Below are 18,761 nucleotides of genomic sequence, written 5' to 3'. Positions count from 1 at the left end.
CTTGACCAAGAATTGCCCCACACAGGGGCTCCTTGGTCGCTCAGTCGTTAAGCGTCTGCCTTCGGCTCAGGTCATGATCCCAGGGTCATGGGATCGAGCCCCGCATTGGGCTCCCTGCTTGGTGGGAAGCCTGCTTCTCCCTCTCCCACTTCCCTTGCTTGTGTTCCCTCTCTCGCTGTCCCTCTGTCAAATAAATTAATAAAATCTTCAAAAAAAAAAAAAAAAAAAAGAACTGCCCAGACAGTCCAGATTCTAAGGTGATACCTCTATTTTCTCAAATTGCAGCAAGCTAGCATTCTGGTTGCAATATATAGTCAGCTATAGAATCTCAGGCAGCATAGGGAAAGATATTATGAACACATAGGGTCTTTCTCTGCCTGCCTCAACTAAGTCATCCTCTTCCCAGCAAATGTTGGAACTTTTACAAAATATTTAGAAAAGTTTCCAAATCCTAGGCTTTCCTGTAATTATGGCTTATGCTCAAGAATTCCTCAATTAAACAAGGCTTTCAAAATAATGAAAAACTCGTACAATTTAAACAACAGCTGAAAGACCTAAAGAAGCAAAGTTAAGTCTGCATGCTTTACTTTGGCTTTTTGAAATTAGGGAATTGACTTGAACAATCCTGGAAAACTGATTCTCTACAGTTTGTTCTCTACTTGGCTTGATAATCTCTCTAAGTTGCCTTTTTTTTTTTTTAGATTTTATTTGTCAGAGAGACAGAGAGCACAAGCAGGGGGAGTGGCAGGCAGAGGGAGAAGCAGGCTCCACACTGAGCAAGGAGCGTGATGCAGGGCTCAATCCCAGGACCCCGGGATCATGACCCAAGCTGAAGGCAGACACAACCGACTGAGCCACCCCAGGCACCCCTCTAAAGTTGCTTTTTACTGTTGTTGCAATTTTGTCTAACTTTTGGTTGAAATCAGTCTGTCCATTTTTGAAAGCCAACAGTTTCCACAAAATGCTAAGAAATTTCCCCAACAGCTAGAGAAAGTTACACTTGTATTGTCCCACTGTTGGGGAAGGGAACTGGGAAAATAAAACTGAAAACTATTTTATTAAAATAACAAAATCAAACAAGGCTGTTTGCTCTTAGATCATTAAAGGACTACACACACACACACACACACACACACGCACACACACACACACCCCATACTACCTAAATATGGGCTTCAAAAAAATGGATTACTGGTTTCAATATTCCAGGTTAGCTCTTCCCTTTTCACAAGAGAAGTCTTATAATAAATAACTTGTTTCAAAATAAAAGCAATGATGTTTACAATGTTTACTGGTAAGTTTAAGCAATCATAACAGTCTAAAAAATGACCTTACCTGCCTTCTCCACCCCATGCAGAATTTGGTGTAATAATCACTTCTCGACAGTTATCAGTGTCTGTATTATACACATAGAGTTTCAATGGTTTTGCTTCATGTGTTTCAATAAGGCTGAACAGATCTTCAGACTGCAAAAGCATCATAGGAGGAAAACATTTTCATATTACTGGACTTAAGAACAGTGGGTTTCAAACCTGGCTAATATCAGAATCACCTGGAAAACCTGTTAATTAGTACAAACTGTAGGCTCTGCTGCTAGACATAAAATTCATTCCTTAAAACCAATACTCCAAACAAGATTTCAAATATTTTACCCATCTACTACGTGCAATGCTTTCTCTCTATTTCCCTAAGACCTAGTCAGCAATTTTAGCAAAACTCTTCTACACCCAAATTCTATATATTCTGCTTTTACTCTTCATTATCTTCTTTTAAACATTTATTTCTTCATTTGAGAGAGAGCACGAGTGAGCGTGCACAGGGAGTGGGAGCGCGAGAGAATCTCAAGCAGACTCCCCATGGAGCCTGACACAGGGCTCAGTCTCATGACCTGAACCAACATCAAGACTCGGACGTTCAATGGAAATGAGCCACCCAGGTGCCCCTACTCTTCATTATTAAGACCTGGTTATCTGGGTCTCTCATTTTTCTCTCGTTTTCGATTTAGCAATATATACTTCCACTAGCTAACAGACAAGGAAAAGGATCTAATATAGCTGAGCCAATTTTGTTCCCTTAAAAGGGGGAAGAGAAAATGAAATCAATAACCAAAATGAGCATCTGATTTAGTCTAGAGGTATATGAGACTGGTTTATTTTTCAAGATTCATTCGAGAGAGAGTGAGTGTGCTGTACGCACATGCACGCACAAGAGTGGGAGGAGTGGCAGAGGGAGAGAATCTTCAAGCAGACTCCCCACTGAGCACAGGGACCCCCTGGGGAGCCACCAACCTGAGATCATGACCTGAGCCAAAATCAAGAGCTGTACGCTCACTGACCAAGCCACCCAGCTGCTCCTGTGGGAGATTTCTGTAGCTCATACACCAAATCTGTGCCGTTGCCATGCGGTATGGATTCTTCCTTACAGCTCCACCTTATAAGCCACCTCCCAGATGTTCTGTTTAACACCCTGATGCGTCAGTTATCTTGATTACAAAGACCTAAATCTCAACTCTAAATGTAAACTATGTAAATATACTTCTGAACTTAAACATGAATGAGAAAATGTTATAACTTTCATTATTAATAAACACACCAATTACCTCATTCATGACTGTGTCTGCTCCAATGATATAATCACTGTGAGGTCTAAGACCTGCCAGTGCCGCAGGAGAATTTGATTCTACTTCCTAGAATAACACAAAAACACACCCCAAAATTAATGTATATAAAATAATCTTCCAAATTTTACAGTTCATAGTCCTTAATTTTAGTGATTTAAAAAAACCCTTGTATTTCTATCTTGTTAGACATGTATCAGAAACTATAGAATATATATATTTAAATCGCAAGCATAAAAAATCACATACTTAATAAAAATTTAAAATATTTATTATTTTAGCTATCTGTAGCTATCTGCTTTGACATTTCTCCTTCTAATGGATGAATCACTAGAACAATAGTTCTTAGGCATCTATCTTTGCTTCTCTTCCTAAACTTTTAAAATCTATTAACCCACAGCAATGAATTCTAATTTTCAGAAACTAAAAATAGCCTAATAACACCTTTACAATCCAACTAAGATGAAGACAGCATCCTTCTACATCGTTTCAAAACCTATAAGTAACAGCTCACAGTTAATACCTACCAATACATGCCAAACGTTTTCATTTGCCCCATCAAAGCTGCAGAAACGAATGCTCACTCCCAGCAAGCCCTGGCCGCCCCACATGTTGCTGGGTGTGACGGATGTCTCTCGCAGCTCCAGTGTTTTACTACTGTAGATCAGCATTTTTACAGGCTTTTCAACATTTGCTTTCAGTAGATCCTTAAGAGTGTCATTGTCTTTATTCTGTGAACACACAGAAATCATTTTTCTTAATAAATAAAAAATTAATGTTAATTATCTTAGCTTAAGCATCCTATGGCCCTACGAGAGTAATATTAATAATTAACATAAATGAAACATCCAACAGGTAAAGCTGTCATTTACATTCAAATGTTCCTTGAAGTGAAAGAATGTTTAATATTAAGAACAACTCTTACGTTTCCAACTTCAGACTTTTTTCTAAAAGCTGACTATGGATTATGGATTTTGCAACCCTACATTACTTGAAGTGCTCTAGGGCTTTAATGTTAAAAAACCAAAATACTCCACAAGAAGTCACATTATTAACACAGTTGGTATGACTTTGATTTTAAAATCTAGAACATTTGCTGAGGTTGTGGTTTAATTCTGGTCAGCACTCCTAAATATACATCTTATTTATTTATTAGGAACTGGCAGGAAAGAAAAACGGAAGCAGCATGTTAAATATTTCATTACATAAATGAATAAAGGCCATTATGTAGAAGATGCTGATAAATAATAAACAAAAACTTAAAACTGCTGTGAGAAAAAAAAACCAAACAGCCATTGTCATAAGAATTTCCTTTGCTGAAATTATAATTTTTTTCCTTCAAGACTTTACTATAAGTAAACTGAAAGCAACTTACACAAGGCGGTTTTAATTCTGTACTTTTGGGACTTACCTATCTAGTTCTAAAAACATTGTTTATGTATCATGAAATTTAGCTCCAAGCAAACTGATGTTATTTGAGAATGAGTCTTTACTAATCCAAATGTACAAAGGTCTGAAATCATTGAAAAGGCAAACTTCTTCATCTTATTTCTGCTTAAAAAAATTATTCAACATATAAAAGTCTCTTAATAAAAACACTGGGAGCTATTTTATTCTCCTGAGATTATCACTGAAGTATAGTATTCTGTATTTGACATTTTCATGTTTCCTAACATAATTTTTATAAAATGGTATCATACTCCATATAATGTTTATAACTATTGAATAAACACCCACCCCAAATAATCTGAAAAATTATATTTTCAAAAGATTACAAAATATTAGTTGAAACTACAAACAGCTTAAACTTACTAATCTTGAACCATTAATAGAGACAATAAAATCAAAGAATGGCTCCAGTCCAGCTCTATGTCCTGGGGAATTTTCTTGAACCTATAAAAACAAAAGTGCCAAAAATGTAAAATACAAAGCTTAATTAAAAACTGTAAGCTAAATTTTAATATCTATCTATTTTCAGTAAAAATAAACTAATTTCACTGCTGAGGAAATACAGGTAAAACACACGAGTCCTCTCATTTCTCTTCATCTCTCCCAGATAATGCCCTTGCAGCTCCCTAAATTCTATCCATTCTTTAAATTCATCCCATATATGCAGTTCTTTCTCTATGCTTCTGTTTCACACCACCTACTTTTAGGGGGCGGGGGCAACTTTCCCAGGATATAGCACATAACGTAACACACAGTCATCACAACTGAGTGACAAATTCAAATTAATTTAGCAAGCATTTATTCCACAACTACTATTAGTAAGGCACCATTCAACTACAAAACTAATAGGAACATAGCTGTTGATGTCAAGATAGTCATAATCTGTTAAGGAACAGATAAGAAGAGGAAGGGAAGACAGAGGACACACAGCCCTCTAATAACTGTAATACAAGACCAACGAGTTTAAGGGCTATAATGGACGTACAAAGTTCTAAGGAGAAAATTAATTCTGACTGAAGAAGCTTCACAGAAAAAAAAAAAGATATCTGAACTGTGCTTTAAGTCAAGGGTTTTAAAGGTGAGGATGGATAAGGGGCTACGAAAGGACACTGAAAGCTGAAATAATGAGTATAATAGTATATTATTATAATATAGTATAGCTAGACAACAGGATTGTGTAGGATAGAAATAAAGAATTACATATTTTGAAAATCAAAAAATCTACAATCCAGGGGATCTTTAAACTCAAGTGTGGATGGCTTCAGAGAACACTGCAGCTCCTGAAGTTATACACAACACTTCGTATGAATCAGCAGTTTTCTGGGTATAAAGATCCACAGCTTTCATTAGATTCTCAGAGGGTTTCTCCAAATAAAGTGCTAAAACCACAGATTTTGTGTAGTTCTTTTATTTACAGGGGAAGAAACCATCCCATGACTTACCTATGGTCCTGCTGGCTCATGGGAGAGGTTAAACTCATAAGTGTATCTTACAACTATTAGTCCAGTAAGAAGGCTGGAAAGAAAACATGGAGCCAGACTTACAGGGGACTTTAAATAGAAGATTAAAATTACTTAGACTCTCAACAACGCAAATGTCTGGCATCCTAAATTTGAAATAAACTAAAATTAACAATTAAATTTTCTAAATTTACAGTAATAAAAACATTAGGATCTATTAAGAGTAGTAATATGACAGAACAGCAAAAAGTTTATACAATACACTCTGCATTTCCTCTAAAATATTTTCACCTTTTAGGGACTTTTTAATTCTAACTGACGTTATTTTATACTGTCAAAACTATCCTATGAAAATGAGGTTTGCCTTGACACTTGCAGGCTGCTGATCTATAACAGTCCTAACAGTTTTAATAGTCCATTCTGAAGTTATGCAAATGATACACACATTCATCTGTACATAAATCTGTAGCTATCTACACAGTAACAAATCATTTTAATGCTTTCAAAACGGAACCCAGATTGTTCCCAGAATCTGTCCCTCTAATACCAGACTTCTTGGACTAATGATACTTGATCTTGGATTAATAATACATTTATTACTTCTTGGACTAATGCTACCTTTTATTTATTTAAAACCAGATTATATGGTCATTGCTTCTGAAGGAGTAAAACTAGGTCTTCTTCATTTGTCACAGTAAGAAATAGTTGTCCATTATAAAGATGGTTCAAAGCTCAACTTACTATAACTGTTTCATCTTGCTTTACACAAATTTTCCTGCGAATTTGGGACTACATCACCTTTGTAAATTAAAGTTAAACATCGAAGAGATTTATTATTTACAAGTGTTGGCTCTAATGAAAGTAATCAGCACACACTTCATTTCTTTATACTCAGTCTTCTTAAATGGGGGATATTTTATATTCTACATATTACCAAGCAAAACGTCTAGAACTCAAAGTGGCAGACAGATTTCTCCTCAAAAGGCAACTCTGAAAGGCAAACGGTAGCTGTCTGGAGCTATTATGAGAAGAAAAGTGAGGTCAAGTCACCACTCGCTAGGGAAGAGTCATGATCTACTAGGTGTGAAATGACTATTAGGTGCCTAGCAATTAGGTGTGATATGCCTTGGGTGTGAAAAGAGGATAATTACCATAGACCCATGGAGCCCCCTCACCGTGGAGTTTCTCATTTAGTAAGGTCCTTATCTAATCATCTAATTCTCTCAATATTTCCAAATGACCATTTTCTCTAGAAACCAACCAGTCCATTGATCAGTTTCAGAATTCTCCACTGAGGCTGCGAAGAGTTTATCTCTTAGTTAAAAAAGGCCAAAGACAGTACTTTTGTAATGTTATCACCAACTCAGAAAGTTGATCTCACACACCAATGCTTATCATGCCCCCCTCCAAGTATAAAGTTTTACTACTATTTGTCTGAAATGGAAAGTTTCCAGTACCATTGGAAGTATTCTTCCCCATAACTCAAAAGAGATTCAATAGCCAAATAGGAATTCTAAAATAAAAAAGTAAGCTTAAATAATCCTTTCTCTATTTTTCTATTTGCATTTGCTACAAACATTGATCTCCGCTATTGGACCTCAAAATTAATTTCTTTCCTAAATTATTTACATCATTAGTACCAGCATTTTTCTGGCAACTGGGTATCTTAATTACTAATAGAAAGCCAGCAGAGGAAGCCCTAGAAAATGCTCTCTTTGACCCTAATATACATAAAGGAAATTTCCTACATTTCATAGCATGGAAAATAAGACCTACAACACAGCAAATTAAACACCCACACAGGTAAGTTTCTCTGGCAATATTATCCACTGACAAGAATCTCTTAGGCACCTAATCTTTCAAGCATCATATTATTACTTCAATTCTTTCTGTCCACTTTAAGATCTCTCAATTGTTGATTCATTGCCAGCTTCCTTCAAACCACCTTAAACAAAAACCCATCTATCTACAAACCTACCTGGTTCTACAGGTCATTAGCATTTATTATTGGGCCAAATATTACAGCAATTTAAGATGAATAGGTTAAACTGGAAAGTTTAATAGTTAAGATTTTACAAGATTTTGAAAAAATGCACAATGAAAAGATAATAGAATTCCAGAGCCAGACTGATTTGGTTTTGAGGCATGATTTTACCTACTTACTAGCTGTGTGAGCTTGGGAAAGTGTATTTATATTTCTGGGCCTCAGTTTTTTCATTTGCAAGTAAAAGATAATGTCATCTACTTCACAAGAATACTGTAGAGATTGAATGAGATTACGAAACGCTGAGCTAAGACTCTGATATATGATAGGAGTCTTACAAACCTTTTTTTTTTTTTAATGGTGTACCTGGCATGTTTGATGCTTGGAAGAAATCTTTTTTTTTTTTTTTAAGTTTATTTATTATATTTAAGTAATCTCTACACCAACGTGGGGCTGGAACTCACAACACCAAGATCAAGAGTCACATGCTCTTTTGACTGAGCCAGCCAGGCACCCCCGGGGTCCTACAAATCTTAAACTCCTGTTCCTAACTCTGCAATCACCATCTGAGGGCAAATCTTTATAACCAATGAATTCCTGGACAATACATTATTTTTATAACCATGTATTAATTGTCTCTCACCCCTTTAAAGAAAAAAAGAAAAAGACATAAAATGTTAACTAGCAAGAGGAGAAAAACCATCTTTTAAAATAAATCTCTCAAAAATCAATTCCGGATGGACAATAGATTTGAAGATCAAATAATAAAACAAAAAGGAACAATAAAAAAATAAAACCATAAAGGTAAAATGATAGAGTCTTTAGAGAAATACATAAAGAGAATATCTTTCAGATTTTCAAATACGAACAGACTTCTTAAACTGGATACAAAAAGCACTAATCATAAACTAAAAAAACTTATGAACTGAACTATACTAAAACTACAAATTTCTGCTCGTCAAAAGACACAATTAAGACACTGACAAGATACAATACACACCCAACAAAGGAACTGTATTCAGAACAGATTCAGAACTACTGCAAATCACTAGAAAGAGATAGTAAAACCACAATGAGATAAGACTTCACATCCACAAGGTTGGCTAAAATAAAGACAATAACAAAGGTTGGAAACAAACCCTCATACATTAATGGTGGGAATGTAAAATGGTGCAGTCACTGTGGAAATAGTTTGGCAGATCCTCAAATGTTAACAAGTTATCACCTGACCCAACAATTCTACTCCCAGATATATAAACAAGAGAAATGAAAGCACGTCCACATAAAAACCTGTACAGAAATATCATAGTTGCATTATTCATAGCAGCCAGAAAGTGGAAACAACCCAAATGTCCCTTAACTGATGAATGAATAAACAAAACGTGGTACATCCATGAAATATTATTTGGCAATAAAAAGGAATGAAGTGTTCATGTTACAACATGAGTCAATCTTGAAAACATTACGCTAAATCATGAAGACCACAGATTGTATGATTCCATTTATATGAGATGTCCAGAAGCAGCAAATCCACAGAAACAGACAGTAGATTAGTGGTTGCCGGGGGTTAGGGGTAGGAGGAATGGGAAGTAGCTTAATGGGTACAGAGTTTCTTTCTGGGGGTAATAAATAGGTTCTGGAATTAACGATTGGTGATGATTGCAGAACTGTGACTACACTAAAAAAACAGTGAACTATATTTAAAATACATAAATAAAAGGTTGAATTTAATGGTAGGTAAATTATATCTCAATGAAGCTGCTAAACAAACAAACCCAAAACATAACCTAATGGGGAAACAGGGAAAGAGTTTAGCTGATCCTAAGAAAAAAGGATATTGATGTGGCCAATAAATATGAAAATATACTCAATTCAATAGTCATCAAGAAAATTAAAGCAAATTAAAACCACAATGTGATACCACTACAAACCTACCAGAATGGCCAAAATAAAAAAGACGGAAAATACCAAGTGTTAGTGATGATACAGAACAACTGGAAACCTCAATTACTGCTGGTGGGAATATACATGAGCAAACTATTTGGCGGTATCTGTTAATATTGAAATATTTGACCAAATATTGCACTCTACTATACCCAAGAAAAATGGGTACACATATGTTCTCCAACACAGTTAACGTTCACAGCAGCACTATTTGTACTAGCCCTGAACTAAAAACTATACAATGTTGAGCAAAATACATAAATAAATCCTGGTATATTCTCTCAATGGCATAAAATACATTAATAAAACGAGAGACCTACAACAACACACATTTCACAAGCAGTATTTGAGAAAAAGAGGCCAGACACAAATGAGTACATATGATTCCATTTATATAAAGCTAAGAACAGGTCAAATTAATCTACGATGTTAGCAATCAGGACAGTATACTCTCTGGGGGGTTCGTGGGTAGTCAGTGTGCCTGGAAAGGGATGGATGTTGGTTACAGGAGAATGTTGTTTGTGAAAATTCATCAAGCGGTACACTTACGTGCACTTTAACAAGCTTTAACATATACATACTCCCTCTATCCAAAAAGCAGAAATGAAATTACAACCTAAGAATATACCCAATATTTCACCTACAGAGAACACAGTTTGAAAGCCAGCAATTGAATCTAAAAGAAGTCTGAGTACTCAGTGCAAAGGCCACAAAGTAACTTACTCTAATGCTCATTCTTCTTCAGAGTATTTGAGGATCATTTTTTTAAAATTTAAATTCAATTAATTAACCTACAATGTATTATTAGTTTCACATATAAAGTTCAGTGATTCAGCAGTCTTATATAATAGCCGGTACTCATCATATCACATGCCCTCCTTAATGTCCATCACAGGGTTACCCCATCCCTGCCTCCTCTCCAGTAATCCTCAGCTTGTTTCCTATGCTTAACGGTCTCTTATGGTTTGTCTCCCTCTCTGGTTTTCTTATTTTTTCCTCTCTTCCCCTATGATCCTCTGTTTTGTTCCTTAGATTCCACATCAGTGAGATCATGATAATTACCTTTCTCTGATTGACTTATTTCACTTAGCATAATACCCTCTAGTTCCATCCACATCGTTGCAAATGGCAAGATTTCATTTTTTTTTTTGATGGCTGCATAATACTTCCATCTTCTCTATCCATTTATCTGTCAATGGACATCTGGGCTCTTTCCATAGTTTAGCTATTGTGGACATTGCTGCTATAAACACTGAGGTGCAGGTACCGCTTCGGACCACATTTGTATCTTTGGGGTAGATAACCAGTAGTGCAATTGCTGGGTTGTAGGATAGCTCTATTTTCAACTTTTGGAGGAACCACCATACGGTTTTCCAGAGCGGCTACACCAGCTTGCATTCCCACCAACAGTGTAAAAGGTTCCCCTTTCTCCACATCCTCGCCAACATCTGTCGTTTCCTGACTTGTTGATTTGTATTTCCCTGATGCCGAGTGATGTTGAGCACTTTTTCATATGTCTGTTGGCCATTTGTATGTCTTCTTGGAGAAATGTCTGTTCATGTCTCCTGCCCATTTTTTGATTGGATTATTTGTTCTTGGGGTGTTGAGTTTGATAAGCTCTTTATAGATTTTGGATACTAGTCCTTTATCTGATATTTGCAAATACCTTCTCCCATTCTGTCTGTTGTCTTTTGGTTTTGTCAACTGTTTCCTTTGCTGTGCGAAAGCTTTTTATCTTGAGGAAGTCCCAATAGCTCATTTTTGCCTTTGTTTCCCTTGCCTTTGGAGAGTGTCTAGCAAGAAGCCTCTGCAGCCGAGGTTGAAGAGGTTGCTGCTTGTGTTTTCCTCTAGGATTTTGATGAATTCCTGTCTCACACTTAGGTCTTTCATCCACTTTGAGTCTGTTTTTGTGTATGGTGTAAGAAAATGGTCCAGTTTCCTTTGCTGCGTGTGGCTGTCCAATTTTCCCAAAACCATTAGTTGAAGAGACTTTTTCCCACTGGATATTCTTTCCTGCTTTGTCAAAGATTAGTTGACCATAGAGTTGAGGGTCCATTTCTGGGTTCTCTGTTCTGTTCCATTGATCTATGTGCCTGTTTTTGTACTAGTACAAACGATACTGTCTTGATGATCACAGCTTTGTAACAGAGCTTGACGTCTAGAATTGTGATGCCACCAGTTTTGGTTTTCTTTTTCAACATTCCTTTGGCTATTCGGGATCTTTTCTGGTTCTACACAAATTTTAGGATTATTTTTTCCAGCTGAAAAAAGTTGGTATTTTGATAGGGATTGCATTGAATGTGCAGGTTGTTCTAGGTAACATGGACATTTTAACATTTGTTCTTCCAATCCATGAGCATGGAATGCTTTCCCATTTCTTTGTGTCTTGAATTTCTTTCATGAGTGTTCTATAGTATTCTGAGTACAGTCCTCTGCCTCTCTGGTTAGGTTTATTCCCAGGTATTGTATGGTTTTGGGTGCAACTGTAAATGAGATTGACTCCTTAATTCCTCTTTCTTCTGTCTCACTGTTAGTGTATAGAAATGCAACGAATTTCTGTGCATTGATCTTTATATCCTGCCACTTTGCTGAATTCCTGTATGAGTTCTAGCAATTTTGGGGTGGAGTCTTTTGGGTTTTCCCACAGAGTATCATGTCATCTGCAAAGAGTGAGATTTTCACTTCTTCTTTGCCGATTTAGATGCCTTTTCTTTCTTTTTGTTGCCTGATTGCTGAGTACTTCTACTACTATGTTGAACAGCAGCGGTGAGAGTGGACATCCCTGCTGTGTTCCTGACCTTAGGGGAAAAGTTCTGTTTTTCCTCACTAAAAATGATATTCACGTGGGCTTTTCATATATGGCTTTTATGATCTTGAGGTACGTTCCCTCTATCCCTACACTGTGAAGAGTTTTAATCGAGAAAGGATGCTGTATTTGTTAAATGTTTTTTCTGCATCTATTGAGAGGATCATATGGTTCTTGTCCTTTCTTTTATTAATGTAGTGTATCACACCGACTGATTTGCAGATGTTGAACCACCCTTGCAGCCCTGGAATAAATCCCACTTGTTCATGGTGAATAATCCTTTTAATGCACTGCTGGATTCTATTGGCTAGTATCTTGGTGAGAATTTTTGCATCCAAGTTCATCAGGGATATCGGACTGTAATTCTCCTTTTTGGCGAGGTCTTTGTCTGGTTTTGGGATCGAGGTAATGCTGGCCACATAAAATGAGTTTGGAAGTTTTCCTTCCATTTTTTATTTTTTGGAACAGTTTCAGAAGAACAGGTATTAACTCTTCTTTAAATGTTTGGTAGAATACCCCTGCGAAGCCATCTGGCCCTGGGCTCTTGTTTGTTGGGAGATTTTTGATTACTGCTTCTATTTCCTTGCTGTTTTTGTGTCTGTTCAGCTTTTCTATTTCTTCCTGTTTCAGTTTTGGTAGTTTGTACATCTCTAGGAATGTCCCCATTTCTTCCAGATTGCTTGATTTGTTGGCATATAGTTGCTCATGATGTTCTTGTAATTGTGTGTATTTCTTTGGTGTTGGTTGTGATCTCTCCTCTTTCATTCACGATTTTTATTTATTTCGGTCTTTTCTCTTTTTGGTAAGTCTGGCCAGGGGTTTTCGATCTTATTAATTCTTTCAAAGAACCAGCTCCTAGTTTCACTGATCTGTTCTACTGTTCTTTTGGTTTCTATTTCCTTGCTTTCTGCTGTAATCTTTATCAATTTTCTTCTCCTGTTGGGTTTAGGCTTTATTTGCTTTTCTTTCTCCAGCTCCTTTAGGTGTAGGGTTAGGTTGTATATTTGAGATCTTTCTTGTGAAAGGCTTGTATTGCTATATACTTCCCTCTTAGGACTGTCTTTGCTGCATCCCAAAGGTTTGAACAGTTGTGTTTTCATTTTCATTTGTTTCCATGAATTTTTTTTTTAAATTCTTCTTTACTTTCCTGGTTGACCCATTCATTCTTTAGTAGGTTGCTCTTTAGTTTCAGGACCACTCTTATAGTCTATTTACATTTATATGGTTTGGCTACCTGATTTCCAAGCCACCAATAAACAGAGATGAGCCAAAAGAATTGAAAGAGGTTCTACTGCCACTTGATTATAGCAAAAAATGACAGCTGGCAGAAAATGAGAACAAAAATTTCAAAAATCAAAAACCAAAAGGAAGAAAAAAGCACCAGCATTAAGCCATTTACCAAATTCTATATAGTAAGTATGGACTATGCACTTATGAAAAAGGTGTAATTGTGGGGTGCCTGGGTGGCTCAGTTGAGTAAGTGTTTGACTCTTGATTTCGGCTCAGGTCATGATCTCAGGGTTGTAAGACTGAGCCCTGTGTCAGGCTCCATGCCCTGCTTGAGATTCTCTCTCTCCCTCTCCCCATCCCAATCCGTGGGCACACTCTCTCTCATAAATAAATCTTAAAAAAAAAAAAAAAAAGTTGTGATTGTGTCTTGTTGTAGGGAATGCAAAGATTAAAAAAAAAAGGTCTCTGCAATTAAGCTGATTTTAGAAGTTCTTGCAATTATAAAAATCTGTATGTGTGTGGTCCAAATACAGGAGCCACTAGTCACACATGAAATGTGGCTCGTGTGACTGTGGGGCTGAATTTTTAACTTCATTTAATTTAAATAATTTACATCTAAGTTTAAAAAGCCATATGTGGCTAGAGGCTACCATACTAGACACCAAAAGTCTAGGTCATAAGCACATGATTTGTATTCCAATACAAATATAATACAGCATATGGATGTTATCACAACAATTAAGATATGAAAAGGCTAAAATATATTCAGCATCTGTCAATGGTGCTGGGAAGCATGAAATACATTTTAAAAATAGGCTTGCATATGACATATTCTTGATACTGAAGGCAGTAAATAATCCATTTTAAGTAAGAAATTGACTCTACACAAATCCATTCCCTGAGAGCTCGAACAAGCATGCTGAAGTTCCATTTTTTCCAATTTTCTCAGGCCTCATGGTTTACTTTGAACAATTAAGAAATACAATGCAGCAGCTAAAAATACTAAAGAGTACTTATGCTTACAAATGAATGATAAAAATAAATGTTACCAAAACATGGACAGGTAGAATAAACTATAAACACAATTACCGGCACTTACAGGAGTTAAACTTTACATATGGAGGTTATCTTACCAAAATAAAAATCACAATATGAAAGAAATACTTCTTCCATAAACACTCTAGACAAAAACAGCTACAATAAGCAAGACAAAATCTGTGAGACTTTTATTCAAGAAGCAAAAAATGAGAACCTATGGCAGAAACTACACAGTGAAGGGGTATCCATCCTCATTACATAAAAAGAAATTAGCAACCATGATTAGAAGCTGGACTTGGAATCACCAACTATATAGAAATTCTTCTTTAAGTGGTGTCGTTCAACTACAGGGAGTTTCAGTGGGTTCTGAAATTAATTTAGTGGGTCATTATAAAACAAATGTCAAAATAAGAAAATATCAGAATAGATAAAATGTAAAAAACTCATGACTTAATAAGTCATTATTTTTCGTGAAATGTACTAGGACACACTAGTTGCAAGGGAAAATAAACTGCTTACTTTGATCTGTAATAAAAATAAAGTTTGAAAAACAGCCATTAACTGCTTTGTCCAAACAACCTCCAGATACTAAACGCAATTCAACTTTTGGCTTTTCTCCCACCTTCTGATCCTGCATCATTAGCAAGTATTACCAGATTTAGCATGTTTTCTCTGTGTACAGACCTAACTGTTCTGTACTGGTTGCTTTCCAGTGAAGCATCCATCTCGTCTTCTGGGATTAAAAGTGCAATAGTACTTTATACTAGGTTTGGGTTATTTCACATGAACCACCCTCTCTTTTAAATCTTGGCTTGGGGACAGAGCAACAGCAGAGAAGAAAAGTTTGGGTGGAGTCAGGGGAAGGCATTCTCCCAACTCCATCGGTCATTTACATATTTCCAGCTGAGGAGTACAGAACTGCCACCTTAATGTAACACAGAAAGGAAATTGCAAAGCTACTTCCTGGACACAGGATATCATCAAAGTAGGCACTTTATAAGGTGATATACAAAGATACACTTACCCACATTTCTGGCTACTATGTGAATTATTTCTCTTAAGTTCTCTAACCATGGAGATGTTTCCATAAAATGGGCTCAGTGGAATGTGTAACTGTCTCCTCTTTATTACTGCACCACCAATTCCTTCACACATCAAAGGTAGTTAAGTACCTCTGAATGACTTTCTGTCTACACCATCATCTTCTCTAGCTCTCAATTTAATGTTAACACTCACTTTTGTACTATTTTTAAAAACAGCAGAGATGTTAAATAAGACTAAAAATTAAGTTCAATCCAAGTATCAATGATGACTCATTCCAACTACACACATAAAGCCTCATGTTATATGTATATGCTTGGGTGATCAAAATGACGGGAAAAGACTTGGGAATGTGATATAATAAAAATAAACCCGAAATCCTTCAGTTATAAAAAAAGGCATTTTTGGGGGCACCTGGGTAGTGCAGTGGTTAAGCATCTGCCTTCGGCTCAGGGCGTGATCCCGGCGTTCTGGGTTCGAGCCCCACATCAGGCTCCTCCGCTATGAGCCTGCTTCTTCCTCTCCCACTCCCCCTGCTTGTGTTCCCTCTCTCGCTGGCTGTCTCTCTCTGTCACATAAATAAATAAAATCTTTAAAAAAAAAAAAAAAGGCATTTTTGGAGAGGGGTGGGGGTGTTCTTCTGTGTCTGAAAAGGGCCAGTTTTCCTATCTGGGACTTGACACAAATATGTGGAAATTATTTTGCAGTAGAAGCTTTACTTGCTAAAACATTCTCAAATGTTTTCCCAAAATAATTCGAAGAGCATGTTTTTCTTACTGACCCTATGATGTAATTTATAACATATGAAGCAATTTGAAATAAAATTCTAATGGTAAATAAAGGAAATTAAAACCTATCAGTATACAGTACCTTCTTAGAAAAGGTCTGTGTATCAGGAAAATGACGTTGAAAGAAACTGAAGTCTGCTCCAAAAGAAGCAACAATTATGACAACCTGTCACCTAATTTTATAATCTTCAAATACCAACTTAGGTATTTGTTTCTTAGGGAAAGAAAACTTGCTTCGTGACCTTAGGCAATAATCCTTCTGTGCTCCTTTTCATTTAGCTGTAAAGTGAGGAGGTTGACAAGACAGTTTCTAAAACTGAATGACTCACCATGAAATAAGTCTAAATGCTGCTAGCTACAGCTTCTACAGCTTCGGTGTACATCAAACCCAACAACAGTATTTCATTACACAGACTCTTTTAGGCACTTTAATCAACATGTTTAGCATCGCTGTGATGCTAAGCAATAAAAGGGACATTGGTACCCACCTCCCTTTTAAAAAAGACAAAATTTCCTAAAAAAGGAGGATCCTTAAAAATTAGCAGGCACATTAATAAAATCAATGGGTCGGATATGATCCCAAACTTATGCTTCAGGTTTTTAAAAAATTTATTTAAGCAATATCTACACCCCAAGTGGGGCTCAAACTCACGACCCCAAGATCAAGAGTTGCATGCTATTCCAACTGGAGCCAGCCAGGTGCCCCAAAACTTGAGCAGTAAAGTACAGGGTTAGGTACATAAACAAGAAGCAGCTACTGAATTATCAAGTAAATGTATATGCTACCTAGTATGCTTGGAGGCCTATTTTAACTAGTATTGCCACTACAACAGTGGTTCTCAATGGGTGATACAATAATGCAGATGCTAATAACGGCATCTGCTAACATTTATTGAGTCTTTATCATATTCCAGACCACATGCTAAATGCTTTATTATGGAATATCTCATTTAATCCTTGGGATGATAACCAATGAGGTAGGCAGCACTGTTTTATTTTTTTTCACGTTTTCCTATTTTATTTTAATTTTTAAATTATTTTTCATTTTTTACTTTTTATTTGTTTATTTATTTTTATTTATTTTTTAATTAACATATAATGTATTATTGGTTTCAGAGGTACAGGTCTGTGATTCATCAGTCTTATATAATACCCAGTGACAGCACTGTTTTAATAAAGAAGTTTAAGGGCTAGGCCTTCTGTAAGGTGGCAGCAGGCCAAGAAAAAAAAATTACTGTACCCAATTCTTTTCAAAATATTTCATATACAATATCTAATATGGTTTTTAGTACAAAAGGTGGAGGAGGCACTACTATTACCCTCACTTTCAGATAAAAATAATAGAGCTCAAAGAAGTTCAAAGGTTTGCCCAAGAAAACACAGTGATGGAGCTGACAACGAGGATCCAGTGATTCCCAAGAGTAGTCACTGGTGGTGTACTCTGAAGTCTTTCAATATATTCATGTCTACCAGATGACAAGGTTCCTTATTGCTGATAATGTGCTGGAATGCTCTCTCATTGGTTCTTAAAACAAAAACAATCCTTTGCATCATTCTCTTCATGCTGCAGTAAATTTATTTGCAATGCCAAGAGGGACAATGTACAGTCTCTGAGAGTAACTATTTTGGTTCTGCCTGCTGTTTGGAGGAAAAAAAAAGTCATCTTACTCAATCACACCTCTGAAGGCAATCTACAGTTATATACTGAAGTGCATATAAAACCTTTAGAGATAAATATTTTCTAGTTTAGATTAACTAGTATTAGTGAATCAATCAAAATAACATAATCCTTTCAGCACAGTATTAAAGCCAGCAAAATAAATGTACTGAAATTAATGGTTATTCTAAGGTCAATTCTTTTTTCCCTATGTTCTATTCTTATGAAAATTTCAGCGGTATTATTAAAAAAAAGCCCTGTCACTATCTGACCCAGAAAACACTACAGCCAGTGCTGTGCACTCTACTACTTACTGACCAGAACAGAAACTGTAATTACACACCAACGGGTTTCCCCAAGTAAGGATCCTGAGGATGACAGTCCATACATTAAAACACACTTCATCACAAAATATGAAAGTGTAATAAACAGTCTAACACTGATTTGTTCAAGGTCTATTAATATCAGGAAAAGTTTATGTTCAATGATAATTACAATTCCTAAAAGTATGTAAAGTTCACATACATTGTATTCCATGGCATTTATGAACTGAAATAATCTGATTCCTACACTTGAAAGGAATTTCAAAGAATGGTTATTAAACTACTCCATAGTCTTTTTTAAAGATTTTATTTTGAAGTAATCTCTACACCCAACGTGGGGCTCAAATCCACAACCCAGAATCAAGAGTTATATGCTCTACCAACTGAGCCAGCCAGGTGCCCTAACTGCCCAACGTGGGGCTCG

The 18,761-nt window shown here is 36.2% G+C and overlaps 1 protein-coding gene across 1 annotated transcript in view; it reads right to left on the bottom strand.

Annotated features, from left to right (window-relative positions):
* Window positions 1-18,761, bottom strand: part of GORASP2 (golgi reassembly stacking protein 2) — a 35,536-nt gene that overhangs the window by 11,667 nt on the left and 5,108 nt on the right. Inside the window, exons 2-5 of the mRNA XM_026492581.4 lie at window positions 4,430-4,510; window positions 3,145-3,348; window positions 2,600-2,686; window positions 1,336-1,466 (exon numbers count right to left, since the gene is read on the bottom strand). Of these exons, the coding sequence (XP_026348366.2) occupies window positions 1,336-1,466; window positions 2,600-2,686; window positions 3,145-3,348; window positions 4,430-4,510 (503 nt within the window). The remainder of the gene's footprint in view (window positions 1-1,335; window positions 1,467-2,599; window positions 2,687-3,144; window positions 3,349-4,429; window positions 4,511-18,761) is intronic.

Source organism: Ursus arctos, unplaced genomic scaffold (genome assembly GCF_023065955.2).
Source record: "Ursus arctos isolate Adak ecotype North America unplaced genomic scaffold, UrsArc2.0 scaffold_1, whole genome shotgun sequence".
NCBI lineage: Eukaryota > Metazoa > Chordata > Mammalia > Carnivora > Ursidae > Ursus > Ursus arctos.
The sequence above is the reverse complement of the archived record's forward strand: the minus strand, read 5'-3'. Positions and strand labels throughout refer to the sequence as shown.